The 26,666-nt window shown below is 50.8% G+C and overlaps 1 protein-coding gene and 3 pseudogenes across 1 annotated transcript; 3 read left to right on the plus strand and 1 right to left on the minus strand.

Annotated features, from left to right (window-relative positions):
- Nucleotides 1–300: 300 nt before the first annotated feature.
- LOC136454086 (G-type lectin S-receptor-like serine/threonine-protein kinase LECRK1) lies at nt 301–2,725 on the minus strand (annotated as a pseudogene).
- Nucleotides 2,726–11,350: 8,625 nt separating this feature from the next.
- On the plus strand, nt 11,351–13,640 carry LOC136454087 (G-type lectin S-receptor-like serine/threonine-protein kinase LECRK1; annotated as a pseudogene).
- A 7,754-nt stretch (nt 13,641–21,394) lies between these two features.
- Nucleotides 21,395–23,794, plus strand: LOC136455597 (G-type lectin S-receptor-like serine/threonine-protein kinase LECRK1; annotated as a pseudogene).
- A 2,048-nt stretch (nt 23,795–25,842) lies between these two features.
- Nucleotides 25,843–26,640, plus strand: LOC136454088 (membrane protein PM19L-like). The gene is made up of 2 exons (XM_066454639.1): nt 25,843–26,034; nt 26,120–26,640. Exons 1-2 carry the CDS (start codon nt 25,875–25,877, stop codon nt 26,638–26,640), a joined length of 681 nt encoding a protein of 226 aa, XP_066310736.1. The 5' UTR covers nt 25,843–25,874.
- Nucleotides 26,641–26,666: the final 26 nt, after the last annotated feature.

Raw genomic sequence — 26,666 nt, forward strand, 5'->3', positions numbered from 1 at the left:
CTCTCCCTGAAACTGAGAAATGAATAAAATAATCGGTACGGTGTGTCTGAGAAAAAAACCACAAATTTACGGTGTCTTTTAGCAAATTCTCGGTCTGACGGTATGTGCCGGCCAATTACATGTTTTTCCAGTGTCCAACAGCAAAATTTCCCTTAAAAAAATATATATATGCTGTCAATCCTCAATCTGCTAGTACTACTGTATGCTGTCAATCCTCAATGCAAGAAGCTAGCTAGATAGCTAGCTACGCGATGGCGCGCGCAAGCATCCCCATCCGGCCATCCCGACGGGAATTGGGGATCAGGAGGAGGCCGGCGGCGGCGGGAACGGCACCTCAACGAGCCCTTCCAGCATCAGGATGACGCTCCTCATGGCGGGCCTCGCCTGCGGCTCCGCCTGCGCGCACCACAGCGCCACCTTGACCACCCGCTCCACCTCCGCGGAGTCCACGGCCTCGTCGCCGCCCACCACCCGCCACACCTCGCCGCGCACAAGCCACTCGTGCGCCCACTCCATGAGCGTCCGCTCCTCGCCGGCCTCCTCAGCTCCATGCTCCGCCGGCACGTCACGATCTCCAGCAGCAGCACGCCGTAGCTGTACACGTCCGCTTTCACCGTCAGCGGCCCAACGCCGCGGTACCACTCCGGGGCCAGGTACCCGCGCGTGCCGCGCACCCCCGTGAACGTCCGCGTCTGCTCCGGCAGCAGCAGCTTCGCCAGCCCGAAGTCGGCGATCTTCGCCGTGCCCGACGCGTCCATCAGGATGTTCTGCGGCTTCACGTCGCAGTGAATCACGCGGCTGTCCAGCTCGTCGTGGAGGTAGTGCAGCCCGCGCGCGACGTCCAGCGCGATGCCCATCCGTTCGCTCCACACCGGCGGTCCGCCGCTGTTCTTGAACAGACGCTCCGCCAGCGACCCGTTGCTCATGTACTCGTACACCAGCAGCCGGTTGGCGCCCTCGTGGCAGAACCCCAGCAGCCGGACCAGGTTCCGGTGGCTCGTCCGCCCGATGGAGCGCACCTCCCGCTGGAACTCCACCTCCCCATCCTCCACCATCTTCTCCAGCCGCTTCACGGCGATCGCCTTCTCGCCGTTGTGCGACAGCGTGCCCCGGAACACCGTGCCGAACGCGCCGCGGCCCAGCGGCTCGCGGAAGCTCCACGTCGCATCCTCCAGCTCCTGGTAGCTGTACGACCTCAGGGGCGCCTCCTCGTCCAGGGCCTCCCCTGCGTCCGGCTCCGCGGTCGTCCTCCGGTTCGCCAGGACCAGCCGCGCCGCCGCCACGAGGGCGGCTAGCGACACGAACGTCAGGACCCCGATGCAGACCAGCGCGACGGTGTCCGAGCGCCCGACGCGGCGCCCCCCGCTGATCGCTGGGCTTCCCGCGGCGTTCTTGACGAACAGAGTGTACCCGCCGCCCGCGCGGCCGTACCGGAGCGGGAGCTGCTGCTTGGTGCAGGTGCCGTCGTTGCTTTTGAGCAGCACGGCTGCGCAGAGGCAGTCGGCCATGCACGCGGCCTGGCAGTCGGCGGCGCTCGTGCCCGCGCCCAGCACGGCGTACGGCGTGTCCGCCCAGGACATGTTCTGCATCGAGACCATGCTAGCAGTAGCACCAGAACCAGCCGTGGCGCAGTCACCGGCGCCCGTGGTCTCGGTGCACCCGAGTGGTGCGTTGGCGGTGTCGATGAAGCTGAACCCCGGCGGACACCGGCAGTCGGGCTGCGCGTCGGGGCCGAGGACGCAGTAGCTGTTGAACCCGCACGCGCCCTTGACGTGGCACCGGTCGTCCGGCCCGATCCACTGGACGCTGGTCGTCCACGCGCCCCCCGACGCGACGGCGTGGCGGTACAGGCGGAGGACCCCATCGGGGTCGAGCGTGACGCGGTAGAAGACGTCCGTCTCGCCTGGAGGCCGCGCGGTGCCAGGCCGCGTCAGGTTCTTGGTGTAGTTGCCGTTGTTGCCGTTGACGTAGAGCACGCCGGTGGCGTCGAGGCGCAGCGTGAGCGGGAAGCCGATCTGGAACGTGCCGGTGGCCCAGTACCCGGAGTTCGCGGTGTTCTCCGTCTGGACCGGGTACAGGACGAGGTTACCGTCGTTGAGCTGGTCGGTGAGGCGGTACCTCCCCGTGGCTCTGTCGGTGAGCGAGACGCTGGAGAAGAGCTGCGCGCCTGGGACGAGGTCCTGGCCCGGGAGCAGGGTATCGGTGGGCGCGGCGAAGGTGGACCAGACCATGGTCCCGTTGGCGTCGTAGAGCATGAAGCTACCGTCGTCGCGCATGGCGGCGGCGGCGGCCGGCCGGGGCGGCACCGCGAGGTTCCGGTCCTGGCCGTCGGCGGGGCCCGTCCAGACGAGGCGGCCGTCGTAGGTGAGCCAGAGCGCGCCACCCGTGGACGGCGTGTCGTTGCGGTTGGCCGTCCACGTGACGGTGATGTTGGGGGGTGGTGGCGAGCCAGACGCCCACGGCGAGGCCCCCGTCCGTGGCGTAGAAGCCGAAAGCGAAGCGGCCCGACGGGGACGGCCAGCCGGCGCCCGCGGCCGCCTGCAGGGAGGTCCCCGAGGTGACGTTGGTGGTCTGCTGCTGCGCGGCACCTGGCACGGGCACGGAAAGAAGCGTGGCGAGCGCGAGCAGCGATAGCATGGGGGTGGGTAGAGCCATGGCGCGCGTCGGTGGCCAAGCTAGCTAAATGAAATGAACTCCACCATGGCTGCAGCTGAAGGAGGAGTGATGAATTGAATTGAATTCATTGACTGGTAGCATGCTGATGAGGATTTAATTAGGATATGGTCCTTGCAAGTAAACTAGAGATTTGGTTGTGTTGTTAGTCAAAGATTGTTCCATCATGCGTGCATTAAGTCCAAGCTGAATATGAACGTACATGAGGATATATTTAGGTCACCTTTCATATAGGCCAAATTGGTTTACACACACACACACTTGTAGTGGTAGTGCATATGTTTATATATCTGGAATGCATGCTGGACGGCGACAGGGATATATCATGTGTTGGCATTGGATCTTACGGCATGCATTTCTAAGGTTTCGAGGCGGATTCGGCTGTATTCTGGTTTCGATGTTGGATGGGATTAGAATATGGACTATATCGACCAAGGCCATCAAAGAGGAAGGTGATGAAATGACTTAGATGAAATATTGTTTTTTTTTCTCTAATTTAGAAAGGGGTGTACTGTACCAAGTTTGAATATAATTATTCCTACCCGAAAAAAGAAGGCAACATAATTTTTTGAAGTTTTTTCTATTAGTATATATATATATATATTTCATTTGTTTCAAATTACAGGTTATTCCAGCTTTTCTAGATACATAGATTTTACTACACATCTAGATATACATTATGTCTAGAAATATAATAAAATTTATGTATCTAGAAAAGTTAAAACAACTTATAATTTAAAAATGGAGTAACACCCAACAAATTCCTCGATGGAGCAAGCGAGCTTTCCTTTTGTCGCTCCATGGTCTTTAATTTGGACGACACCAATCCAAATTCGGCATCGGCACTCGTCACGCCACACGTACGCAACCACTTTATTAATTAATTTGTCCAATTCGTTGCAAGGCAAGGGTGACTGACCATGGACAGGGACGTTGGTCAACGCACCGTCTCAAGTGTCTCTTGCTTTCTTGTTAATAATAATCACTTTTTTCAAAAAATAAATATTCCGAGTTTATGTCATATCATTATATATATTATTAATGAATAATAAAATTTATTTTCTTTCGCATAAATAATATTATAAGAGATATAAAAAAGTGATAGTATCTTCTATAAATCTAATCAATCATCAAATCTAAAAAAAATACTCTATAAACGTTTGATTATATTTCTTAGAAAAGAAAAAAAAAACACCAAATGACAGCTACAGAGAAAGCTTAGCCAGGACCATGCGGCCATGCCACGCGTTGGCACACCGAGGTAGGTGCCGTAGCAACCTGGGAGTAGCGCTAGCACACTGCACGACGAAAAGGACTGACGTGTCGTCGTGACATGCATATGCATTTTCTTTCGTCCGTGACCAATGTCGCATGCAGTTCCACCTTGGCGGCTTCGGTGTTGCTCGGTAGCTTAATTTAGCTTATTCTCCTTTATAGATAATTATTAAATTAGTTGAAATCAGCCGACATACGAACAGAGCATGCATGGGCAGAGAAGCATGAGAATACTGATCGTTGACGATAAACAACAATTGACTTGACTCTTGAGCACACTGCACAAGTGCAGACGTCTGCACTGCTCACTGCAGGTGCCGTAGCTACTGGGAAATCCGGGAATGGAAGGAATGCCACTGTGCCTATTTGTAGGTATCTGCTCCGGTACTCCTCTCTCGAAATTTTACACACATCTCAAAGCATCCAATTAAGGTAATTATTTTAAGTCTGGGCGAGGCTTAGACCTAGCTTTCATCCAACCTAGCCCTCGGTCCAGCAGCCCTGTCGCCAAAGTAAAATCACCGTCACGGCGTCATCCGTTCGTTTTTGCCCTTTCGTGTGCTGCTCCACCGTTTATTCATCGAGGAAGGAGACGGCGCCGCCGCGTCGACATTCTGAAGCAGTGGAACTCAGCCGACCGAGCGACGCCGGCACCTCGGCACCGCGACAATTCGATCAAGGAGGTTCGGTAGCGCCGTCGTTGTCGCTGTTGAGGAAGAAGAAACCCCCTGCGCCCCGCCGTGCCACCGGCAAGGGGAGGCGCTCGCCCGCGCCCCGCCGCGCCACCAGCCAGGAGGCACCTATCCGCGCCCCCACGCGGTGTCCCAGAGTCGGACGTTCTCCCACCCGGCTTCCAAGAGCGCACTCATGGCCAACGGATGGTCACCATGGAGTGGGTTCCTCAAATCACCATACTGGCGCATGGCGCGGTAGGCGCGTTCTTGACGCATTGTGGCTGGAACTCTCTCATCGAAGGGCTTCTGTATGGCCACCTTCTCAACATGCTGCCGATCTTCGTTGACCAAGGGTCGAACGCATGGCGCGTGAGGGCGCAGACAAGCACCTCCCGGCTGGTGGCGCGGCAGGGCGCAGGGGTTTCTTCTTCCTCAATGGCGACGACGGCGTCGCTCGGTCGGCTGAGTTCCACTAGCTCTGGAATGTCGACGCAGCGGCGCCGTCTCCTTCCTCGACGAGGTGCAGCACACGGAAGGGCAGAAACAAATGGATGGCGTCGTGACGGTGATTTTACTTTGGGGACAGGGCCATAGATAGACTCAGGTCTGGGTTGGATGGGCTAGGTCTAAGCGTGGCCCAGACTGAAAAAAAAATAAGAAAAAAGTTAATTTCCTTAATTGAATGCTTTGAGATGCGTGTAAAATTTTGAAGGAGTACCGGAGTAGATGCCCTATTTGTATTGTAGCAAGTGGCGGATGTAGGACGTGGACAAAGGAGACTAAATAATAAAGATTTAAAGTTAAAGCTAGAGATTAATAATAATATGAGGTTAAGTAACTACGATCTAACGAAGAAATCAGACTCAGTAGGAGCTGGAGCTCCCCTTTATCCGCCCCTGCCTACGACAACGAGAAAAAAAAAAGGAGTGATGTCGTCGTGAGATTTTGTGCGTCGTGGACATGGAGCACGAGTGAGGTTTCTTCGGTCGGTCCATGGTCTTTATTTTGCACGATGCAGCGTCCTTATCGTCAGTCGTCAAAGCACACGCAAACACTTGCTTTCCTGTCGCAAACACTCGTGCATCCGTAGCACTGTTCATCGTAGGTAGGCGGACGTCGCGATCACGGGTCAATATGAAATTGATGGATGCTCCCCCATTGTCAGTCGCAAAATAACTGCTCCCTCGGTCCCATAACAGAAGTCGTTTCAGGATACGCGTAGGTTAAACTTTCTCGATTTTGATCAACATTTATATTTTTAAATAAATTTATTATAAAATTATATTCAACGATCTACCTAATGATGATACTAATTATGTATTATAAATATTAATATTCTTTTATATATAATTGGTTAAAGTTAAAAAATATTGACATCTTTGCAATCGAGAATGACTTTTATTTTGGGACAGAGGGAGTACACATTTTGCTTTCTGAGTAGCCATTTTTTTTAGAAGTTGATCAATGCTCTCTTGAATTGCCAGTCAGCTCGCTTTTAAGGATTTTAATTTTTTAGAAATTAATTGATTAGATTCGTAATAGAAGGTCCTATTAATTAATTTTATTGTCTATGTTCATTTTGAAAACACAGTTTACTATTAATCTAGGCTAATGATACTGAGTATACATCATAATTCATAAATACTAGTATATTTTCGAAAAGCGATTTAACAAGCTAGAAAGCAAAAGACATTTTGAGATGGTGTGTTGACCTACGCACGTTTCCCTTGTCACCCCTTTGTGGCACTGTAGTGTATAGGAAAACCAAAAAGAAAAAAAAAATTCAAGCGCTTGAGAGTTGAAACCCTAACATATATATATATGTTTTCCTATATATTTGGATGATTCATGTAGGACGCATGCAGATTATTTCTCCATGTCTCATGTCTAATCTTAGTGGTGCCACTGCCAAAGATCTGTCCTGTTTCCTGCATCTTCAGATGAGGAGTTGCTAAGCACTTAATTTGAACTTCAATCAATTCATATAAATATGGCTCTTAAGCCTTTGCAATTGCCTTGGGCCCAGTTTAGTTGCCGAAAATTTTGGCAAAATGACACTGTAGCATTTTCGTTGTTATTTAGCAATTAGTGTCCAATCATAGTCTAATTAGGTTTAAAAGATTCGTCTCGTGGATTTCGTCTAAACTGTATAATTAGTTTTATTTTTTATTTATATTTAATGCTTCATGCATGCATCCAAAGATTCGATGTGACGGGGAATCTTGAAAAATTTAGCGTTTTGGAGGGGAACTAAACAGGACCCATTGGTACATTTAATATAAGGGCTAAAAGTCTCGGAGCGAAGGTTCTATTGTGCAGGAATATTGGCGTTCAACGCTACATACGCTGATCTTCTCCCTGGCCTGCAGGTTCAGACCTGGAAGGGGGTGCATGTTTATTTGTTGGGCAGCTTCCTTCACTAGATTTTCCTTTGTCCAGACATTGGATAATCGATCGTTTACATTTTTCTCATCGTTTTTTTAAATGTCGTCTAGCTATGTGTGACTTTAATTTCTTCAAGAAACAAACTGTTCTCGGTTTCTCAATTATGGATTGTTCCTCTTTAACTGAAGTTGCTCAAAGCATGCAGTTGGTTGGTGCTTGGTCCTACCACTAATACTGCTACCAGCTGCAGTTGGTGCTAAAACATTTTAAATGTTGCAAAATTCGAAGGAAAAGCAAGATTTATTGCGCATCTACTCTGCTGTGAAAACCAGATCATCAAAATGCAGTGGTACACCGCTACTAGCTACTTATATAAGCTAGGGGTAGATATTTCCACCACGAATTTGTTGCATCCATTATATCCTTTACTCGAGTTACGTAGAGGTAGCCTTATTTGTTCTCCTTCCCTCTCTCAGGCCATAACCCGTTCCACTTCTAAAGTCTCGTTAGCACGTGCAAATGGATTGTCGTACCTATGACCCTATAAGAATTAGAGACCTCGAGAGGGCGCATGAGAACAATAATGATAAGGCAAGGTGGAGGACACATAAATCATACTGAAATTATGAGGACCTACAGTGGGGAAGGCCGACACTGGAGCAATCGATTGACCCTCACATGATCCAACTACTCCTTGCCAGGCTGACCACCACCAACCGTTGCGTCGTCGCGTGCACCGATGGCATGGACGATAGGTCTCCCATGCATGCTGCTCTTCTCGATCATTAAGGGCACTCTAAGGGTTGCGCTCGCTCAACCGCGGTCGTCAGGCCACGCCTATGCCATCGCCGGCAGACGCATCCACTCAAGCACCACTAGAGTCACGCCCACACGCCGTACCGCCCCATTGCGGCATTGCACAATGCTAGCCCATGTCTTTGTCAATGGTTGGCACACTAACGTCCTAGGTTCATGATAGTAGAAAAATATTTATGGTTCCTCTTTAACTGAAGTTGCTCAAAGCATGCAGTTGGTTGGTGCTTGGTCCTACCACTAATACTGCTACCAGCTGCAGTTGGTGCTAAAACATTTTAAATGTTGCAAAATTCGAAGGAAAAGCAAGATTTATTGCACATCTACTCTGCTGTGAAAACCAGATCATCAAAATGCAGTGGTACACCGCTACTAGCTACTTATATAAGCTAGGGGTTGTAACCTGATGACGATTACCAATGAAATAACTGAATCCATAAACTGTTCCTCTGAACTCTGAAGTCGTCTTCAACCTCTGAAAGTCTGAATACAGAAACAACTCCCTCCTCTTGTTGTCTCCCTGCCTAAATTTACCATTTTCCATTGCTATCGACGGGCACCGTACCTACCGTGCGTGTTCAGTTCCTTGCCCCTAGCTGCTTCTGCTACGAAACGCCATTGCCGGCCCCCATTAGAGATAATATATAATATATACCGCCATTGCGTCGCTGACACAAAGTCCGTCCGGTCTTTCCTATCGCCATCCATCATGAATTGTCCTTGTCCATCCTAGCTACAACGCACATTGCGGTCGCTGGTCAATATGAATTTGACCGATAATCCTTGAACACAAAAACATAAGGTAGTGGTCAATGGAGTCAATTGAGAGGTGTGACCAAATGTATTATCCTATGTTTAATCAAGCTTATAGAAAATACTAGTTTGTCAAAACAAGAAGGCTTATCTATATCTATACCTATCTAATAATAAAAAAGCAAAATTCAGTTTATTTTTTTTTTTGATCCGTCTCCCTCTAACTACCGGATAAATGAAGAGTTTCTTCCTTCTAAATTTATATATATAACATATGCCCATACGAGTTAGACTAGATCTTGTCTTAGTTCCACCTCCTTGCTGGCTAGGATTCGGCGACAAGCAATTGCCTCATATGTGCAGTTGTGTACGAGTTTGATTCGGCCAACTATTGTCACGTTCGCTTGGCTGATAAGCCATGACTGAAAGTACTGTTGGCTGATTTATTGTGAAAGAAAAATATTATCCGTTGACTGAAAAAATACGGCTTATAAGCTAAACGAACAGGGCCTATAACGAAACACGATCGCTATGGACGAAAATCACTTATCTACTTGTAGTCCTAATAAAAGACTAACCAGTCCTGAGTACCAGCATACCACCCGGTCCATGTTTCTCCCCGCCAGGAGTCTCGAGGTAAGGTGGATAGTAATCCTAATCAAATAAATTCCTTTGATATTGAATAATCTGATTTTCTAGTATCTTATAAATAAACATCATGTATTTTTCTCATCGTGTTCGTTTCTGTTTTTGCCCGTTCCGTTGTTGGTCTGGTCGGTAGACAGATGTTTTTTTCTTTTTTCTTTTCCTAATAATATATTAAATATTAAGCGCGAGAGGTAGTTCGTCCGCCTTGTTTTTCGATTCCGTTTTCATTGTTTTTTAGTTTCGTCCGTTTTTTTAGTTTTTCTGTTTTTGCATCTTTTTTTTTCTCAGTCTCCTCATCTGTTTTTCCTTCCCTGCTTTTTTTTTTTCCTTTTCCTCTCCCAAAAATTATGTCTGCTCTGAGTTTTCCTTTCTTTTTATTGGTTTTGTTGATTTCTTACTAATGCCTTTATCTCTAATACTAAATCACTTGGTCGTATTTTTAAACCAGTATCTCCTATTTTTTAGTAGATATTTCCACCACGAATTGTTGCATCCATTATATCCTTTACTCGAGTTACGTAGAGGTAGCCTTATTTGTTCTCCTTCCCTCTCTCAGGCCATAACCCGTTCCACTTCTAAAGTCTCGTTAGCACGTGCAAATGGATTGTCGTACCTATGACCCTATAAGAATTAGAGACCTCGAGAGGGCGCATGAGAACAATAATGATAAGGCAAGGCGGAGGACACATAAACCATACTGAAATTATGAGGACCTGCAGTGGGGAAGGCCGACAGTGGAGCAATCGATTGACCCTCACGTGATCCAACTACTCCTTGCCAGGCTGACCACCACCAACCGTTGCGTCGTCGCGTGCACCGATGGCATGGACGATAGGTCTCCCATGCATGCTGCTCTTCTCGATCATTAAGGACACTCTAAGGGTTGCGCTCGCTCAACCGCGGTCGTCAGGCCACGCCTATGCCATCGCCGGCAGACGCATCCACTCAAGCACCACTAGAGTCACGCCCACACGCCGTACCGCCCCATTGCGGCATTGCACAATGCTAGCCCATGTCTTTGTCAATGGTTGGCACACTAACGTCCTAGGTTGCCTCACGGTGACACTAGGTGCGCGTGTTGTTGTGGCCACTGTGCCCACACACGGATGGCTTCACCGTGTAGCCACACTCATGCCACTGACAATGCATTAAATTCTTCTCCCGTTGCAACGTACGTGCATATATTGCTAGTAGAAAAAAAGATCAGCATCTACTGCAGCATAAATAGAGAGAAGCTTACATATGGAAATAATAGACTCCCACTATATCAAGAAAAATCAATATGTAAAGTTGTCATAAGTCAAATAATCTTTAAATTTAACCAACCTATAGTAAAGAGCATAGACACTTTATGCTATCTAGCTAAAATCATTAGATTCCACATAAAATGTACTTTCATAAATAAGTTATCTAGTGTCGTAGACGTTGATAATCTTCTCTATGAATTGATCGATTTGAAATAGTTTAAATAGTTAGGCCAGGTGCAGAGGTTGATAATCTTCTCTATGAATTGATCAATTTTAAATAGTTTGAATAGTTAGGACAGGTACAGAAGTTGGTTTATTATAGATCCGAGGGAGTATTGTAAATGCTATTATTCCTTTTTATTCCCTCTATTTTCTCAATTTATAAGACGTTCTGACTTTCTAGATACGAAGCTTTTGTCATACATTTAGATATATAGTACATAGCAAAAGCATATATTAGTTAAAAAAACAATGTATTAAGAAAAATCAAATCATCTTTTTAGAACGGAGAGAGTATAAAGTTGGCCACCGGTGGACAAACTCATATAAGCCATTATGCCCTCCCTTCCAAATTATAGTACGAACTTATTATTAGGATAAAATAAAATTCCATCGATTTTGTCCTAGGTCAAACTTCTTCAAACTTGAAAAAGTGAACTATAATTCACAAAACGGGACAAGTATATTTTTGGACAGAAGGAGAACTAGTCAAGCTGCCAGACTGGAACAGAGGAAGTACATTCATCACTGCTGCTGCTCCAGCAGTCCAGCTCCACCATACATATATGGAGCTTAGGCGTGCTCAAGAGTCAAGACGTTAGTTTAGCTAGCTTGGCAGCCATGGTGTTGCTCATCCGTCTGCTGTTGCTCGCACTCGCCACGCTTGTTTCCCTGCCCATGTCAGGTGCGCAGACCAACATCACCTTGGGGACCTCCCTGCCAGCCGCCGCCGGTGCCGCCTGGCCCTCCCCATCCGGCCGCTTCGCCTTCGGTTTCTACGCCACGGGCGGCGGCCTCGCCGTCGGCGTCTGGTTCGCCACATCGCCCAACGTGACCGTCACGTGGACGGCCGCCGGCAACGACACGCCGGCCAACGGCGGCGAGCTCCAGCTCTCCGAAGACGGCCGCCTGCTCTGGACCGGCGCCGACGGCCAGTATAGAAGCCTCGCTGCTCCTCCCCAGCCGGCCCTCTCTGCGGCCATGCGGGACGACGGCAGTTTCGTGCTCTACGATGCCGACGGGGCCGTGGTGTGGTCCACGTTCGAGTTCCCCACGGACACCTTGCTCCCCGGTCAGGACCTCGTACCTGGCGCGCACCTCTTCTCCAGCGTGTCGCCCACCAACAGGGCCGCCGGCAAGTTCCGCCTCGCCAGCCAGCTCAACGACGAAAACCTCGTCTTGTACCCCGTGCAGACGGAGAATGTCGCGACCGCCGCGTACTGGGCCACCGGCACGTTCCATATCGGTTTCCCGCTCACCCTGCGCCTAGACGCCACCGGAGTGCTATACGTCACCGGCAACGGCGGCAACTACACCAAGAACCTCACGCGGCCCGGAGCCGCGCGGTCGCCCGCCGAGACGCAGGTCTTCTACCGCGTCACGCTCGACCCCGACGGAGTCCTGCGCCTGTACCGTCACGCCGTCGCGTCCGACGGCGCGTGGACGACCGACGTCCAGTTGATCGGGCCAAGCGACCCGTGCCAGGTCAAGGGCGCGTGCGGGCCCAACAGTTACTGCGTCATCTACCGCGACGCGCAGCCGAGCTGCCTTTGCCCTCCGGGGTTTGACTTCATCGATGCTGCCAACGGCGCGCTCGGGTGCACCAGAGCCTCAGGCGCCGGCGACTGCGCGGCCGGTCTGTCCATGGAGACGATCCAGAACATGTCCTGGCCGGACACGGGGTACGCCGTGCTGGGCGCGGCCACCAGCGCCGCCGACTGCCAGGCCGCGTGCATGGCCGACTGCCTCTGCGCCGCCGTGCTGCTCAACAGCAACGACGGCACGTGCACTAAGCAGCAGCTCCCTCTCATGTACGGCCGCACGGGCGGCGGCTACACACTGTTCGTCAAGATCACCTCGGGGAGCCCGGCAATCGGCGGCGGCGGCAGGGGCCGCCGCGTCGGGCGCACGACCATCGTCGCTCTGGTCTGCATCGGGATCCTGACGTGCGTGTCGCTAGCCGCGCTAGTGGCGGCGGCCCGGCTGGTCCTGGCGAATCGGAGGACGGTCGCGGAGCCGGACGCCGAGGAGGCGCCCCTGAGGACGTACAGCTACAAGGAACTGAAGCACGCGACGTGCGACTTCCGCGAACCGCTGGGCCGCGGCGCGTTCGGCACGGTGTTCCGGGGCACGCTGCTGCACAACGGCGGAGAGAAGGCGATCGCCGTGAAGCGGCTGGAGAAGGTGGTGGAGGAGGGGGAAGTGGAGTTCCAGCGGGAGGTTGCGCGCCATCGGGCGGACGAGCCACAGGAACCTGGTCCGGCTGCTGGGCTTTTGCCACGAGGGCGCCAACCGGCTGCTTGTGTACGAGTACATGAGCAACGGGTCGCTGGCGGAGCGTCTGTTCAAGAACAGCGCCGGCGGAGGCGGACCGCCGGCGTGGGGCGAGCGGATGGGCATCGCGCTGGACGTCGCGCGCGGGCTGCACTACCTCCACGACGAGCTGGACAGCCGGGTGATCCACTGCGACGTGAAGCCGCAGAACATCCTGATGGACGCGTCGGGCACGGCGAAGATCGCCGACTTCGGGCTGGCGAAGCTGCTGCTCCCGGACCAGACGCGGACATTCACGGGGGTGCGCGGCACGCGCGGGTACATGGCCCCGGAGTGGTACCGCGGCGTTGGGCCGCTGACGGTGAAGGCGGACGTTTACAGCTACGGCGTGGTGCTGCTGGAGATAGTGACGTGCCGCCGGAGCATGGAGCTGGAAGAGGCCGGCGAGGAGCGGACGCTCATGGAGTGCGCACACGAGTGGCTGTTGCGCGGCGAGGTGTGGCGGGCCGTGGGCTGCGAAGACGAGGCGGCAGAGGCCGTGGAGGTGGAGCGGGCGGTGAAGGTTGCGGTGTGGTGCGCGCAGGCGGAGCCCCAGGCGAGGCCCGCAATGAGGAGCGTCGTCCTGATGCTGGAAGGGCTCGTGGAGGTACCGTTCCCGCCGCCGCCGGCCTCCTCCTGATGGACATGCATCATATAGGTTGCATTCCCTCGTTTTCATCAGAGATGAGTAGATAGTTTAATTTTTTTGAACTGGGTATCATCTCATTAATCAAGGGATGATGATTCATCAGCAACAATTGCATCAATGTGATCAGGAAGTGAACCAGGAATGGGATCAGATCCTTCTACACATTCATGATAGACACAGTGGATCACCTAGACATAGATCTAGCGGGTACAACCTTACCTACGAGATAAAAACTTCCTAGAACATGATCTAAAGAGAGAGATGAAGGGATGTGAGATGTCACCGACCATCCGCGGGTTTAGAGGAAGAGCTTGACGTAGCCATGGCGAAGGTGATGCGGTCCGGGTCGGCGGTGTCGCGGTGACGGTGTTGAGGTCAGTCGCAGTGCAGTGGTGGCAGAGAGGCGGCGGTGAAGACGGCAGTAGAGCTTTCCGTCGCTGGCTGCGCCCCTCGCTAGATCGGATTGGGTTTGTTGGGCTCACGGTGAACCTCGTACTGAGAGCAGCCGTCCTCCACCTCTCTTTATAGCGCAGTGCGACGGGGCCCACCAACCATGTAGGGTTGGGCGCCCCGATCAGGGCGCGAGGTCAAGGTCCAACTCGGCCGTTGGGACGAGCTGGAGAGATCAACACTAACAATATCTCCCTTAATCTCATCTTATTACTTAAACTTAATTTACTTTATTTTTTTCATTCCATCATAGATCAGTGCATAGAGCGTGCTTCATCGTCACGATCAGTGCCATTAGATTAACAGCTACAATGCACCTCTCTGTTTTGAAACAGATTCTCAACTAGGGCCTTATTGTCAGGAATCATAGGTTTTTCCCTAAACCCATGCCGGCTAAGTGTTCTCTGAACACGTTGGGTGGTAAGCCTTTTGTAAGCGGATCCGCGAGCATCTTTTCTGTACTTATGTGCTCAAGACTAATTATATGATCTCGGACTTTGTCTTTCATAATATAATACTTTATGTCAATGTGTTTGGCAGCACCACTTGGCTTATTGTTGTGAGCATAACATACTGCTGGATTATTATCACAGTACAACTTGAGTGGCTTATGTATGTCGTCTACCACTTTCAACCCGGGCATAAACTTCTTCAGCCAATTCACCTACCATGTGGCCTCATAACACGCTACAAACTCATCATACATTGTCTATGATGTAGTGACGGTTTGCTTAGAACTTTTCCACGATATAGCTCCTCCTACGAGAGTAAATATATATCCTGACGTGGACTTTCTATCATCTCCCGCATAATCTAAATCTGAATACCCCTCTATGTGTAGGGAATCAGATCTTCTGTACGTTAGCATGAGAGCATTTGTGCCTTGTAAGTAACGCAAAACTTTTTTTTATCAGTCTTCAGTGTTCCATTCCTAGATTACTCAGATATCTACCAAGTAACCCGATAACAAACGCTAAGTCAGGACGTGTACACACTTGAGCACACTGTAAACTTTCGATAGAAGAAGCATATGGAACCACTTTTATTTGATCGATCTCATATTGGTTCTTGGGACATTGGAATTCCCTAAATCTATCGCCCTTGACTATGGGAGCAGGTGAAGGCTTACAATTTTACATACTGTATTTCTTTAGAACCTTTTCTAAGTATGTCTTTTGTGATAATCATAAAACCCTCTTTCTTCTATCTCGGTGAATCTCTATTCCTAGAACGAACGAAGCTTCACTGTTATCCTTCATATCAAAATTCGATGACAAGAACTTCGTTTCTAGTAGTAGATTAATATCACTACTAGCGAGTAAGATGTCATCCACATATAAGATTAGGAAAATATATTTCCCATTCTTGAACTTTGCATAAACGCAATTGTTCTCTACATTTTCTTGAAACCCAAACTTCCTTATTGTACTATCAAACTTTAAATACCATTGTCTTGATGCTTGTTTTAATCCGTAAATGGATTTTTTCATGCGGCATCCCATACGTTCTTTTCTTTCTATAACAAAACCTTTGGGTTATGCCATGTAAACATTTTCCTCCAAATCCTCATTTAGGAACGTCGTCTTTACATCCATCTGATGTAATTCTAAATCGTAATGTGCTACAAGCGCCATTATAATTCTAAAAGAATCCTTACATGAGACTGAAGAAAATGTCTCATTATAATCTATGCCTTCTCTTTGTGTGAAGCCTTTCGTCACAAGTCGCGTTTTAAATCTTTCTACATTCCCTTTGAAGTCATATTTAGTTTTGTAGACACATTTGCAGCCTACTTTCTTGGCTCATGTGTATCTAGTGAAATCATCCACAATCACAAATCCGTATTTATTTTCACCAATGCTAGTGTATGTGGTTGGTCCAAACAAGTCTATGTGCACTAACTCAAATGTCTTAGATATGCTCATCATGCTCTTCTTAGGATGTGTGTTACCAACTTGCTTTCCAGCTTGACATGCACTACATAGTTTATCCTTCTCAAATGTGACATATTTCAAACCTCTAACTAAGTCATGCTTTATCAACTTGTTTAATTTTTTCATTCCAACATGATCAAGCCTTCTATGCCATAACCAACCCATACTAGATTTAGTGAGCAAACATGTTGATAATTGAGCTTCTCTAGCATTGAAATCAACCAAGTATAGATTCTCGTATCTAAATCCTTTGAATATCATGTTAGAGCCATCTACACGTATGATATCTACATCATCCACATCAAATATGCATTTGAAACCAAGATCACACAATTGAGCTACCAATAATAGATTAAAGTTCAAGCTCTCTCCTAGTAGCACATTAGAAATACTCAAGTCATTGGATATTGTAATCTTACCAAGACCTTTGACCTTGCCTTTGCCATTGTCACCAAATATGATACTATCAATCCTATTGCTCTTATTTTCATTGATTGAATTGAACATTCTTAGATCATCGGTCATGTGTTATGTGTACCCACTATCAAGCACCCAATGCCTTCCTCCAGCTTTATAATTGACCTACAAAAGAAGATCAATTCTTTTTAGGTACCCAAACTTGATTAGGTCCTTGAAGGTTAGTTACCAAGGTCTTTAGTATCCAAATGACCTTCTTCTTTGGGCCCATAATTGGTGCACTAATGAACTTAGCCTTCACACCATTGGCACTCTTAACAAGCATTTAATAAGAATCAAATCTAATTGGGGATACATTAGGTTGTTTGTTCTTGTTAGTCTTGCAATATTGCTCTATATGCCTAACTTGCTTGCATTTATTACAAAATCAACCATTGTCCTTCACAAAGCTCGCTTTGAGAGTGACAAAGGCCACCTTGTCTTTCTTGGGGGTATAGCATAATCCCTCTTTGTTGAGAGGAAATCTTTGACTGCCCAAGCACTTTAGCAAACGGGCATCTCCACCATAGGCATTGCCTAAGGCACGAGTGAGCTCATTCACCTCCTTCTTGAGGGTCTCATTTTTCACCATTAGTGAGGCATTACAAGTAAAACCATCACTCAAAGGTGAAGTTGAAGTAGAAGTGTTATAAGAAGGGTTAGTGGGAGCAACTATAATGGGCTTATAAAAAGATTCATCAATAATATCACATGTTAGTTCTACATCACAAGACACAATCATTTGCTCCTCCTTGATTTCCTCCATTTTGACTTGCTAAATGAGAGAGGGGTGAGCCTTTTTAAGCTTAGAGTGAGCTTTGCCAAGCTTCTCATGGGCTTCTATTAGCCTCTCATGAGTGACATTTAGCTCATCAAAGGATTACTCAAGAAATTTAACTTTCTTGCACAATTCTTTGCACTCCTTTCTCTTTATCTCAAAGCAAGTGTGCACTTGCTCACACATGTCCATGAGCTCCTCCTTGGTGTACTCATCATCATCATCATCACTCCTACAAGCATCACTTTCACATTATTCATCATCACTCACGTCATATTTTACCTTGGTAGGCTTTGCCATGAGGCATGTCGATGGAGTGTCGAAGATGGAGGGCTTGTTGTTGATGGCGATGCTTGCTGGTGCTTTCTTGATAGATTTCTTGCCATCATCACTAGAGCCATCACTATCCCAAGTGATCACATAGCCTCCACCCTTCTTCTTATTTTGGAAGGTCATCTTCTTTCCATTCTTCTCCTTCTCGTGCTTCTTCTTCTTATCCTCATTATTATCACTATTGTAGGGATAATCCGCTACAACGTGATCGGGGCTCTTGCAATTATAACATCTTCTCACATATTCTTTGGTTTTGGTGTGATCTCTTCTCTTTCTTGCACCATAGCCCTTCTTCTTCATGAATTTGCCCATCTTACGCACAAATAGAGCCATGGCCTCATCATCAATGTCACTAAAAAAAAAGAGTTTTATATATATATATATATATATAAATTTTATTTAAAAAAAGTGATAAAAGTTTTTCCACAAGTTGTATTAAAAAAGGAAAATATATTAGTTGGTATTCAGTTTTTTAGTGCAAACTAGACTAAAAAAACACACAGCTAGAATATATAAATACCAAAAAAATCCAGTAACAACTCGCTAAAACTAAATACCACTTCCTAGTTCTTACTCAAATCAAAGAGGAGGTTAGTTCAGACAAGTGAACACAGACAGAGATAGGTTCTGGGTTGAGTTAACCAATGTCGTTCGATTTTACTTAAGGATGGGCTCACAGACGCAACGCACGTGGCACCACCTTAAGGCCCGCCCACTCACGCCTACACCGCCTGAATCGGCCCATCTCCCAGTTGCTATGAAATTCGCCCGGCCCGGTTCAACTTTGCTACTCCCGCGCCTGAACCCACACGCCCTTCACAACTCTCTTCTCTTTCTGTGGTGAAAATTAATCCAAGCACGCCAGAGTTGAAAAGCTTACCATCCTCTTGAGACATAATAAACGTCTATAATTTGCAGAATATCGCCTGAACGTATATCTTTTTCCCATATAATTTGGGTGATCTATGTAGGGCATGCAGATGATAGTTTTGCGATATTGCTTGTTTTAACAATTCTAGATTTCTTTTTTATTTAGTCTTGGCTATCTATATCTTCAAACGATAGTTGCTAGGCACTTGATTTGAACTTCAATTTATATGAATATGGCTCTTAAACCTCTGTAATTGTGTTGGTACATTTAAAGGGATAACACAGTTTCACAAGGTTCGATCGTGTAGTAATATTGGAGTTCAACATCATGCTGTTCTCGGTTTCTCAATTATGGCTATGGATTTCCCTCTTTTAACTGAAGTTGCTAAAAGCATGCAGTTGGTGGGAGCTTGGTACTACTACTCCCTCCTACCAGCTTTTTTTAGATAAATAACGGAACGAGGTTCCACCCTCTGTCATCACTACTCCCAGTTGGTGCTAAAACAGTTGAAATGTCGCAAAATTTGTAGGAAGAAAAGCCAGATCTGGAATGAATTTGCACATAATACTCTACTGTGAAAACCAGACCATGAAAATGCAGTGAGATAACTGAATCCAAAAATACTCCTCTGAACTCTGAACTCTGAACTCGTCTTAGCTTCACCATCTCATCTGAAGACAGAAACTAATCCCCCTTCTTGCTGTTTCCCTGCCTAATTTTTGAGGAAGTCTATACAGCACTTGCGCGTTTCCCCTCCTCCTCGCGCGCGATTTCCCCTCCGCCCACTCCCAGGCCTGCCGCACCCTGCTCCTCCTCTCTGTCCTCTTCTCCACTGTCGTCGACCTGCCGAGCCGGCCCGCTCCACCGGTGCCGAACCTCGCCGACCCGGAACAACTCTCTATCTCTCTCCGGCGACCGGCAAGCTCCTCCCCAGCGAGATCCTCCCTGCACCAACGCCTCCACCCGCGTCAAGCTCCTCCCCCCACCAACAGCGGCCATGGCGGATCGGGCAAGGTAGGTCTCCTCCTCCTCCTCCTCCGGCGACGAACAAGAAGAACAGTAGGCGTCGAGAGGAGAAAAGAAGAGCGTGAGCCGTTGAATGAGGAGAACAACGGTCCAAAAAAATCGAGTGCTGGGAGAGGGAGAAACTCTATATAGACTTCCTCTAATTTTTTTTTCCATTTTCCATTACTAACGATCTTTCCGTGTTCACCGCACCTACTACCGTGTGTGCTGAATTCCTTCTAGCTGCTAGTCTGCTGCCATTGCCGGCCCACGTTAGTTAGATAATAATGACATTCGCGTCGCCGCTAACACAGAATCCAGTCAGAAATTTGTCTTGTGATTTTTTGGGCCATACAAGATAGAAGCTCAAGTTGGGGCTGTAGCATATAAATTGGCGTTGCCTGCTACTCCGTACTTCACAAGTCCACCCGGTCTTCCACGTCTCCCAGCTCAAGAAGTCTCATGGCAACATCAGCCTTAGATTCCTCTGGCGTTGAGTTTCCTGAAGAAATTCTGTAACGCCACAGGACCTCAGGTGATCATCCGGTGGAGCGGGTCTTGATCAACTGGTATATGCTGGCCTCGCCCGCCACCTGGGACTGGGAGCCCTATGAGCAGTTTCACTAGCCGTTCCCGTGCATATATACCGGTATATATGGGAACATGCTGATTCCCAAGAGTGAGGGAATGTTAACACAGTTCCCAGTCCGACAACCGTTCCAAGCTTTGAACCTGAAGCTGTCCTTCGTTGCTAGCGCAGAATGGCTGTAATAGGATAGAGTACTAAAGGAGAAGTAAGAGGGGGAGGAGAGTATCTATTGCTAACACAAATCCAGTTCAATACCCACTTGGTCAAGTATGGGGCCGGCGTCAGCCATCGCGAAAACGTGATCCCCCGCCCGTATCGGCTGACCGTAAGAACGGAAGAACCCACCAATCGATCCCCCGTAAAAGAGAGGATACTTAGGGCTTGTTTAGTTTGCAAAATTTTTGGCGAAACGGTACTGTAGCACTTTCGTTGTTATTTGATAATTAGTGTCCAATCATAGTCTAATTAGGCTTAAAAGATTCGTCTCGTGAATTTCGTCTAAACTGTGTAATTAGTTTTATTTTTTATTTATATTTAATGCTTCATAAATGCGTCAAAGATTCGATGTGAAGAAAAATCTTGAAAAAATTTGTAAAATGAAGACCTTAGCAAACAAGCCATCGGTAGCCGTGTCATCATTTTCCGTGCCAGCCATCATGACATGGATTTTCCGTGCATCCTAGCTGCACAGCACAGCGCGGTCGCGGGTCAATGAATTTGACTAAATACTCCTTCAACACAAAAAAAACGTAATGTAGCGGTACTATACTATGAAATAAACCATGCAATGGAGTCAACTGAGAGGTCACCAAATAGCAAATGCACTGTCTTATGTTTAATCAGGCTTATAGAAAATACGTAGTAGTTTGTCAAAAAAAAAGAAGGCTTAGACAAAAGAGGATCAACATCTACGGCATCATAAATAGAGGTAAGCTATGTATGTATGAAAATAATATAGTTCGTAAATGGATCTATGATGTTTTATACACCCACCACCTTAAAATAAAATAAAAACAATTTGCAAATTTGTCTTGATTCAAACAATCTTAAGTTCAACCAAACCTATAGAAAAGAGCATGAATATAGCAACTCCCAGAATTTGTCCTGAGTCAAACAATTTCTGATTGTGAAAGATTGTTGCCTGAATTTTTTTTAAAATTAAGGCGCCCAAAATATAGCGACTCCCACATTTTTCAACTGAAGGAGAACTAGTCAAGCTGCCAGATGAGGAACAGAGCAAGTGCATTCATCACTGCTGCTGACCCACCATGGCACCATACATACATATATAGAGCTTAGGAGCGCGCACAAATGGTTACTCCGGCAGCCATGGCCATACCTATACCCATCCGTCTGCTGTTGGTCGCGCTCGCCACGGTTGCTTCCCTGCCCATGGCCGGTGCGCAGACCAACAACATCACCTTAGGAACCTCCATGCCGGCCGCCGCCGGTGCCGCCTGGTCTTCCCCATCCGGCCGCTTCGCCTTCGGTTTCTACGCCACGGGCGGCGGCCTCACCGTCGGCGTCTGGCTCGCCACCACGCCCAACGTGACGGTCGTGTGGACGGCCGCCGGCAACAGCACTCCAGCCACGGGTGGCGAGCTCCGAATCACCAACAGCGGCTTGCTCTGGACCGGCGCCGACGGCCTGTACAGGAGCCTCGCCGTGGCGCCCCAAACGGTCGTCGCAGCGGCCATGCGCGACGACGGCAGCTTCGTGCTCTACGGCGCCGACGGGACCGTGGTGTGGTCCACGTTCGCGACGCCCACTGACACCTTGCTCACCGGTCAGGACCTCGTGCCTGGCGCGCAGCTCTTCTCCAGCGTCTCGCCCACCAACAGGGCCGCCGGGAAGTACCGCCTCGCCAACCAGCTCAACGACGGCAACCTCGTCTTGTACCCCGTGCAGACGGACAACGTCGCGGCCGACTCGTACTGGAACACCGGCACGTTCGTCGGCCTCCAGCTCACGCTGCGCCTCGACGCCACCGGCTTGCTCTACCTCACCGCGGGCAACAACGGCAACTTCACCAGAAACGTGTCGGATCCCGTGGCTGCGCAATCGGCCGGCGAGGAGCAAGTCTTCTACCGGGTCACGCTCGATCCCGACGGAGTCCTGCGGCTGTACCGCCACGCCGTCTCGTCCGGCGGCGTGTGGAAGACCGACGTCCAGTATACACGGCCGGAGGACCGGTGCGAAGTCAAAGGCGTGTGCGGGCTCAACAGCTACTGCGTCCTCGACCGCGACGCGCAGCCCACCTGCCTGTGCCCGCCGGGCTTCGACTTTATCGACGGCAGCAACGCGGCGCTTGGCTGCACCCGGAGGTCAGGCGCCGGGGACTGCGCGGCCGCCGCAGCTGGTCTGTCCATGGCGACGATGCCGAACATGTGGTGGGTGGACAAGTCATACGCTGTGATTGGCAACGTCACGAGCGAGCCCGACTGCCAGGCCGCGTGCATGAACGACTGCTTCTGCGCCGCCGTGCTGCTGGACACCAACGCCTCCAGGTGCACCAAGCAGCAGCTCCCGCTCCTCTACGGCCGCGCGGGCGGCAGGTACACGCTGTTCGTCAAGAACGCAGAGGGGACGGCGGCGAGTCCCGCCCCCGCGCCTGGCGACAAGAGCTACCGCAGCCGTGTCGGGCGCGCGGCCACCATCGCGCTCATCTGCACCGGGATCCTCGCGTGCGTGTCCTTAGCCGCGCTCCTGGCGGCGGCGCGGCTAGTTCTGGGCGAACCGGAGGACGTTCGCGGAGCCGGACGCGGCGGAGGCCCTGGACGAGGAGGCGCCCTTGAGGTCGTACAGCTACCAGGAGCTGGAACACGCGACCTGCGACTTCCGCGAACCGCTGGGCCGCGGCGCGTTCGGCACGGTGTTCCGGGGCACGCTGCTGCACAACGGCGGCGAGAAGGCGATCGCCGTGAAGCGGCTGGAGAAGGTGGTGGAGGAGGGGGAAGTGGAGTTCCAGCGGGAGGTGCGCGCCATCGGGCGGACGAGCCACAGGAACCTGGTCCGGCTGCTGGGCTTCTGCCACGAGGGCGCCAACCGGCTGCTGGTGTACGAGTACATGAGCAACGGGTCGCTGGCGGAGCGTCTGTTCAAGAACAGCGCCGGCGGAGGCGGACCGCCGGCGTGGGGCGAGCGGATGGGCATCGCGCTGGACGTCGCGCGCGGGCTGCACTACCTCCACGACGAGCTGGATAGCCGCGTGATCCACTGCGACGTGAAGCCGCAGAACATCCTGATGGACGCGTCGGGAACGGCGAAGATCGCCGACTTCGGGCTGGCGAAGCTGCTGCTCCCGGACCAGACGCGGACGTTCACGGGGGTGCGCGGCACGCGCGGGTACATGGCCCCGGAGTGGTACCGCGGCGTTGGGCCGCTGACGGTGAAGGCGGACGTTTACAGCTACGGCGTGGTGCTGCTGGAGATCGTGACGTGCCGCCGGAGCATGGAGCTGGAAGAGGCCGGTGAGGAGCGGACGCTCATGGAGTGCGCACACGAATGGCTGTTGCGCGGCGAGGTGTGGCGGGCCGTGGGCTGCGAAGACGAGGCGGCGGAGGCCGTGGAGGTGGAGCGGGCGGTGAAGGTTGCGGTGTGGTGCGCGCAGGCGGAGCCCCAGGCGAGGCCCGCAATGAGGAGCGTCGTCCTGATGCTGGAAGGGCTCGTGGAGGTACCGTTCCCGCCGCCGCCGGCCTCCTCCTGATCGAGATGCGTCATCATGATAAATTCAAATCAGAAATACTATACCACACGTTTTAGAGCAATCCAACACGTGATTTTAAAGCCGTCTGATCTTTCCTAGCTCCAGCACACCTTCGTCCAATCTGTGCCCGCGCCACCACTGTGGCCTCGCTGCGCCGTGCCCGTGCCCGCACCGCTGCGGCCTCGCCGCGCCGTGCCTGCGCCGCCGCCGCTCCCGTGTCAGCGCCGCCGCTGCGGCCTCGCCGCGTCGTGTCCGCGCCGCCGCGATTTGTTACTTGTGATTTGTGCCGACACAGCCACGATTTGTTCTTGCCCTTTCATAAAAAAAATTGTTTGTTGTGATCTGAGATTTGTGATTTGTTGTTACTTGTGATTTGTGCCGACATAGCCGCGGCCAAGGGCGGGGCGGCCGACGGCGGTAGGGGCGAGTTTGTGCAGTGCGTCTAGAGGTAGAAGAAGGCTGGAGGCTGGAGGTAGAAGAAGGCTAGAGGCCGTTGGATCTTCATCCTACAGTTCAAAAAAAACTTGTGTTAAAACTACATAAAACACATGGTTATGCAGTAGACATACTCAATTCAAATACGTCCCTCGCATCTACCCATCTTCTTTTATCTGTCCGACCATCGCATTTTAGGGGGCTAATTTTGCAGTATCTTTCATAATTCAGAGGTGAATATAATTAAGATGTAAATTTAGGGAGTTATTGACGAGTACATTACCACAGGTATCCATCAGGAGTGATCAAATGCGACTCAAGAAGATTAACCCCCTTATTGACTTTAACTATTGTGCAACGGCTTGTCACTGGATCCCAATACGAGTGATCAGAAGACGCTCCAACCAAAAAACCGTGCTCCTCTAAGGGCATGTACAGTTGTTTAGAAATTACCACCAGGATAAATTCCTAGCTGGATTGCTTAGTTAATTTGATTAAGCTTCATCAGCCGGAACGGTTTCTAGGCTCCTTTTAGAACAACCGAATGCAGTCATACGCACTTGTTGCTTCCCAAGGGCAATGGGCGTACGAGTCAAAACCCTATGTGACAAGGGGGACAAGATGTGCCTTTTCCTACACTTACATGCTGTTCGCTCGTTGGTTTCAGTTAGGGCTTATCAGCTAGTTAACAGTATTTTCATCTCACAACAAACCAGTACCATTCGGGCTTATCACACATTATATATATATATATATATATATATATATATATATATATATATATAATGTATGTGTACTTGAGGGTTTGCTTCTATACAGCCTTTGCACACAGAAAGAGGTAAGGCTCATGCGTTTCTGTTTCCTACGTGAGTTGGATAGAGTTGAGCCTGGCCATGTCAAAAGCACAAGAAGTCGTCGACGTACAGAACATGCGTGCTCATCCCCAGTAGCTCGAAACAAAGCCAGAAGGCAAGGCAATGCAAGCTGTGCTAGCTCGGTAGCTCCCACGCCATCGAGCCGGCCGGGCCTTTTGTCGCTGGCGGCGCACGGCATGACGAAGACGACGTGCTACTGAAACTGACTCGGTGGGCGCACGAACAGAGACGCCATGACCACGATCAGACAAAGAGGAGGACGTGTACTTGTCATCCCAAAGCAACTCATTTCTGCAAGCTACCATGCATGCCGCGGCCCGCGCGCACACAACGACGCCGCGCCGACCAGCTGAGAGCTGGCCAGCTCCCCTCGCGCGTGACCGTGACATGCCGGTGGCGGCGGCTTCACCATCTCCTCTTGTCACGCTACTGCAGCGCATGGGCTATCAGCGAAGCGATGGAGCACGGAGGCCGCCCGGCACGGCAGCGCAGCGGCGCCCGCGTGCGTGTGCACCTGTATGCCAGCCCGAACGCACGGACGGCGCCCGCCCGGCGCTTCACGCACACGCACACGAAACCTTGCCGTGCGGGCTGGCTGGCCGCGCGCCCTTCAAGTACCGGCAGACTCAGTCGACGAACACACGTGCAGTTAAACAAGGGTCCAGCTAGCTTGAGAGCTCTTCGGTGGGCGGCTGTTGGTCGTAGCAGGCACGGTAGAGATCGAGAGAGAGAATAGCTAGCTAGAGGGAAGGGGGCTGCATTGGGATCGGATCTGGGGCATCACCTGGTAATAATGGCGTTGCTGTCGCTGGAGGCGTTGGGGAGGAGGAACGTGGCCGGCCCGCTGCTGCTGCTCAATCTCGCCCTCTACGTGTCCATGACGGGGTTCGCGAGCTGGGCGCTCAACAGCTTCGTCGACGACATAGGCGATCAGGAATACTACCCACCTGCAGGTCACCCTCTCCTACCGTGCAAATAATGACCCTTGCAGAGATTCTTTTATTATATGTATATACATACTCAACTCAATGCGTGTAGACGACGCGTGCATGTGCACGGGCATGCCTGCAGGAGCGGCGCCGCGCAGCGCCGGCGACGAGGCGACGCTCCACTTCATCCAGTTCGCGCTGCTGGCGGCCGTGCTCGGCAGCGCAGCCAAGGCCGCGGCGGCGTTCCACGCGCGCGCGTCGTGGCGGCCGCAGGGCCTCGCGGCCGCCGCGGCGCTGGGCACCGTCGCGTGGGCGGCCACCGCGCTCGCCCTCGGCCTCGCGTGCAAGGAGATGCGGGCCGCCGCAGCCGCGGCGCGCGGGTGGCAGATGCGCGCGCTGGAGGCGATCACCGCGACGCTGGCCGTCACGCAGCTGGCGTACGTGCTGCTGCTGCACCGCGCCGCCGCCGCCGACTCCGACGTCGACGCCGACGCCGCCGCCGGCGACCAGTGCGAGCCTGGCTGCTCCGCCGCCACCGAGGGTGAAGACGTTGACTGCCAGCACGCGCAGCAGCAGCATGGCCACCACCACCACAGGCAGGGCGGCGGGCCCTCGTGCAGTGTCATGTGAACTAGCATACCCATGGTGTTGTCACT

Source organism: Miscanthus floridulus, chromosome 5 (assembly GCF_019320115.1).
Source record: "Miscanthus floridulus cultivar M001 chromosome 5, ASM1932011v1, whole genome shotgun sequence".
NCBI classification, from domain to species: Eukaryota; Viridiplantae; Streptophyta; class Magnoliopsida; order Poales; family Poaceae; genus Miscanthus; species Miscanthus floridulus.

Bases quoted from the DNA above. Each gene is read 5' to 3' on its own strand.
- LOC136454088 (XM_066454639.1), top strand. From the start codon at position 25,875: ATGGCGTTGCTGTCGCTGGAGGCGTTGGGGAGGAGGAACGTGGCCGGC. The intron at 26,035-26,119 runs GTCACCCTCTCC...CAATGCGTGTAG, and splicing joins GGAATACTACCCACCTGCAG to ACGACGCGTGCATGTGCACG.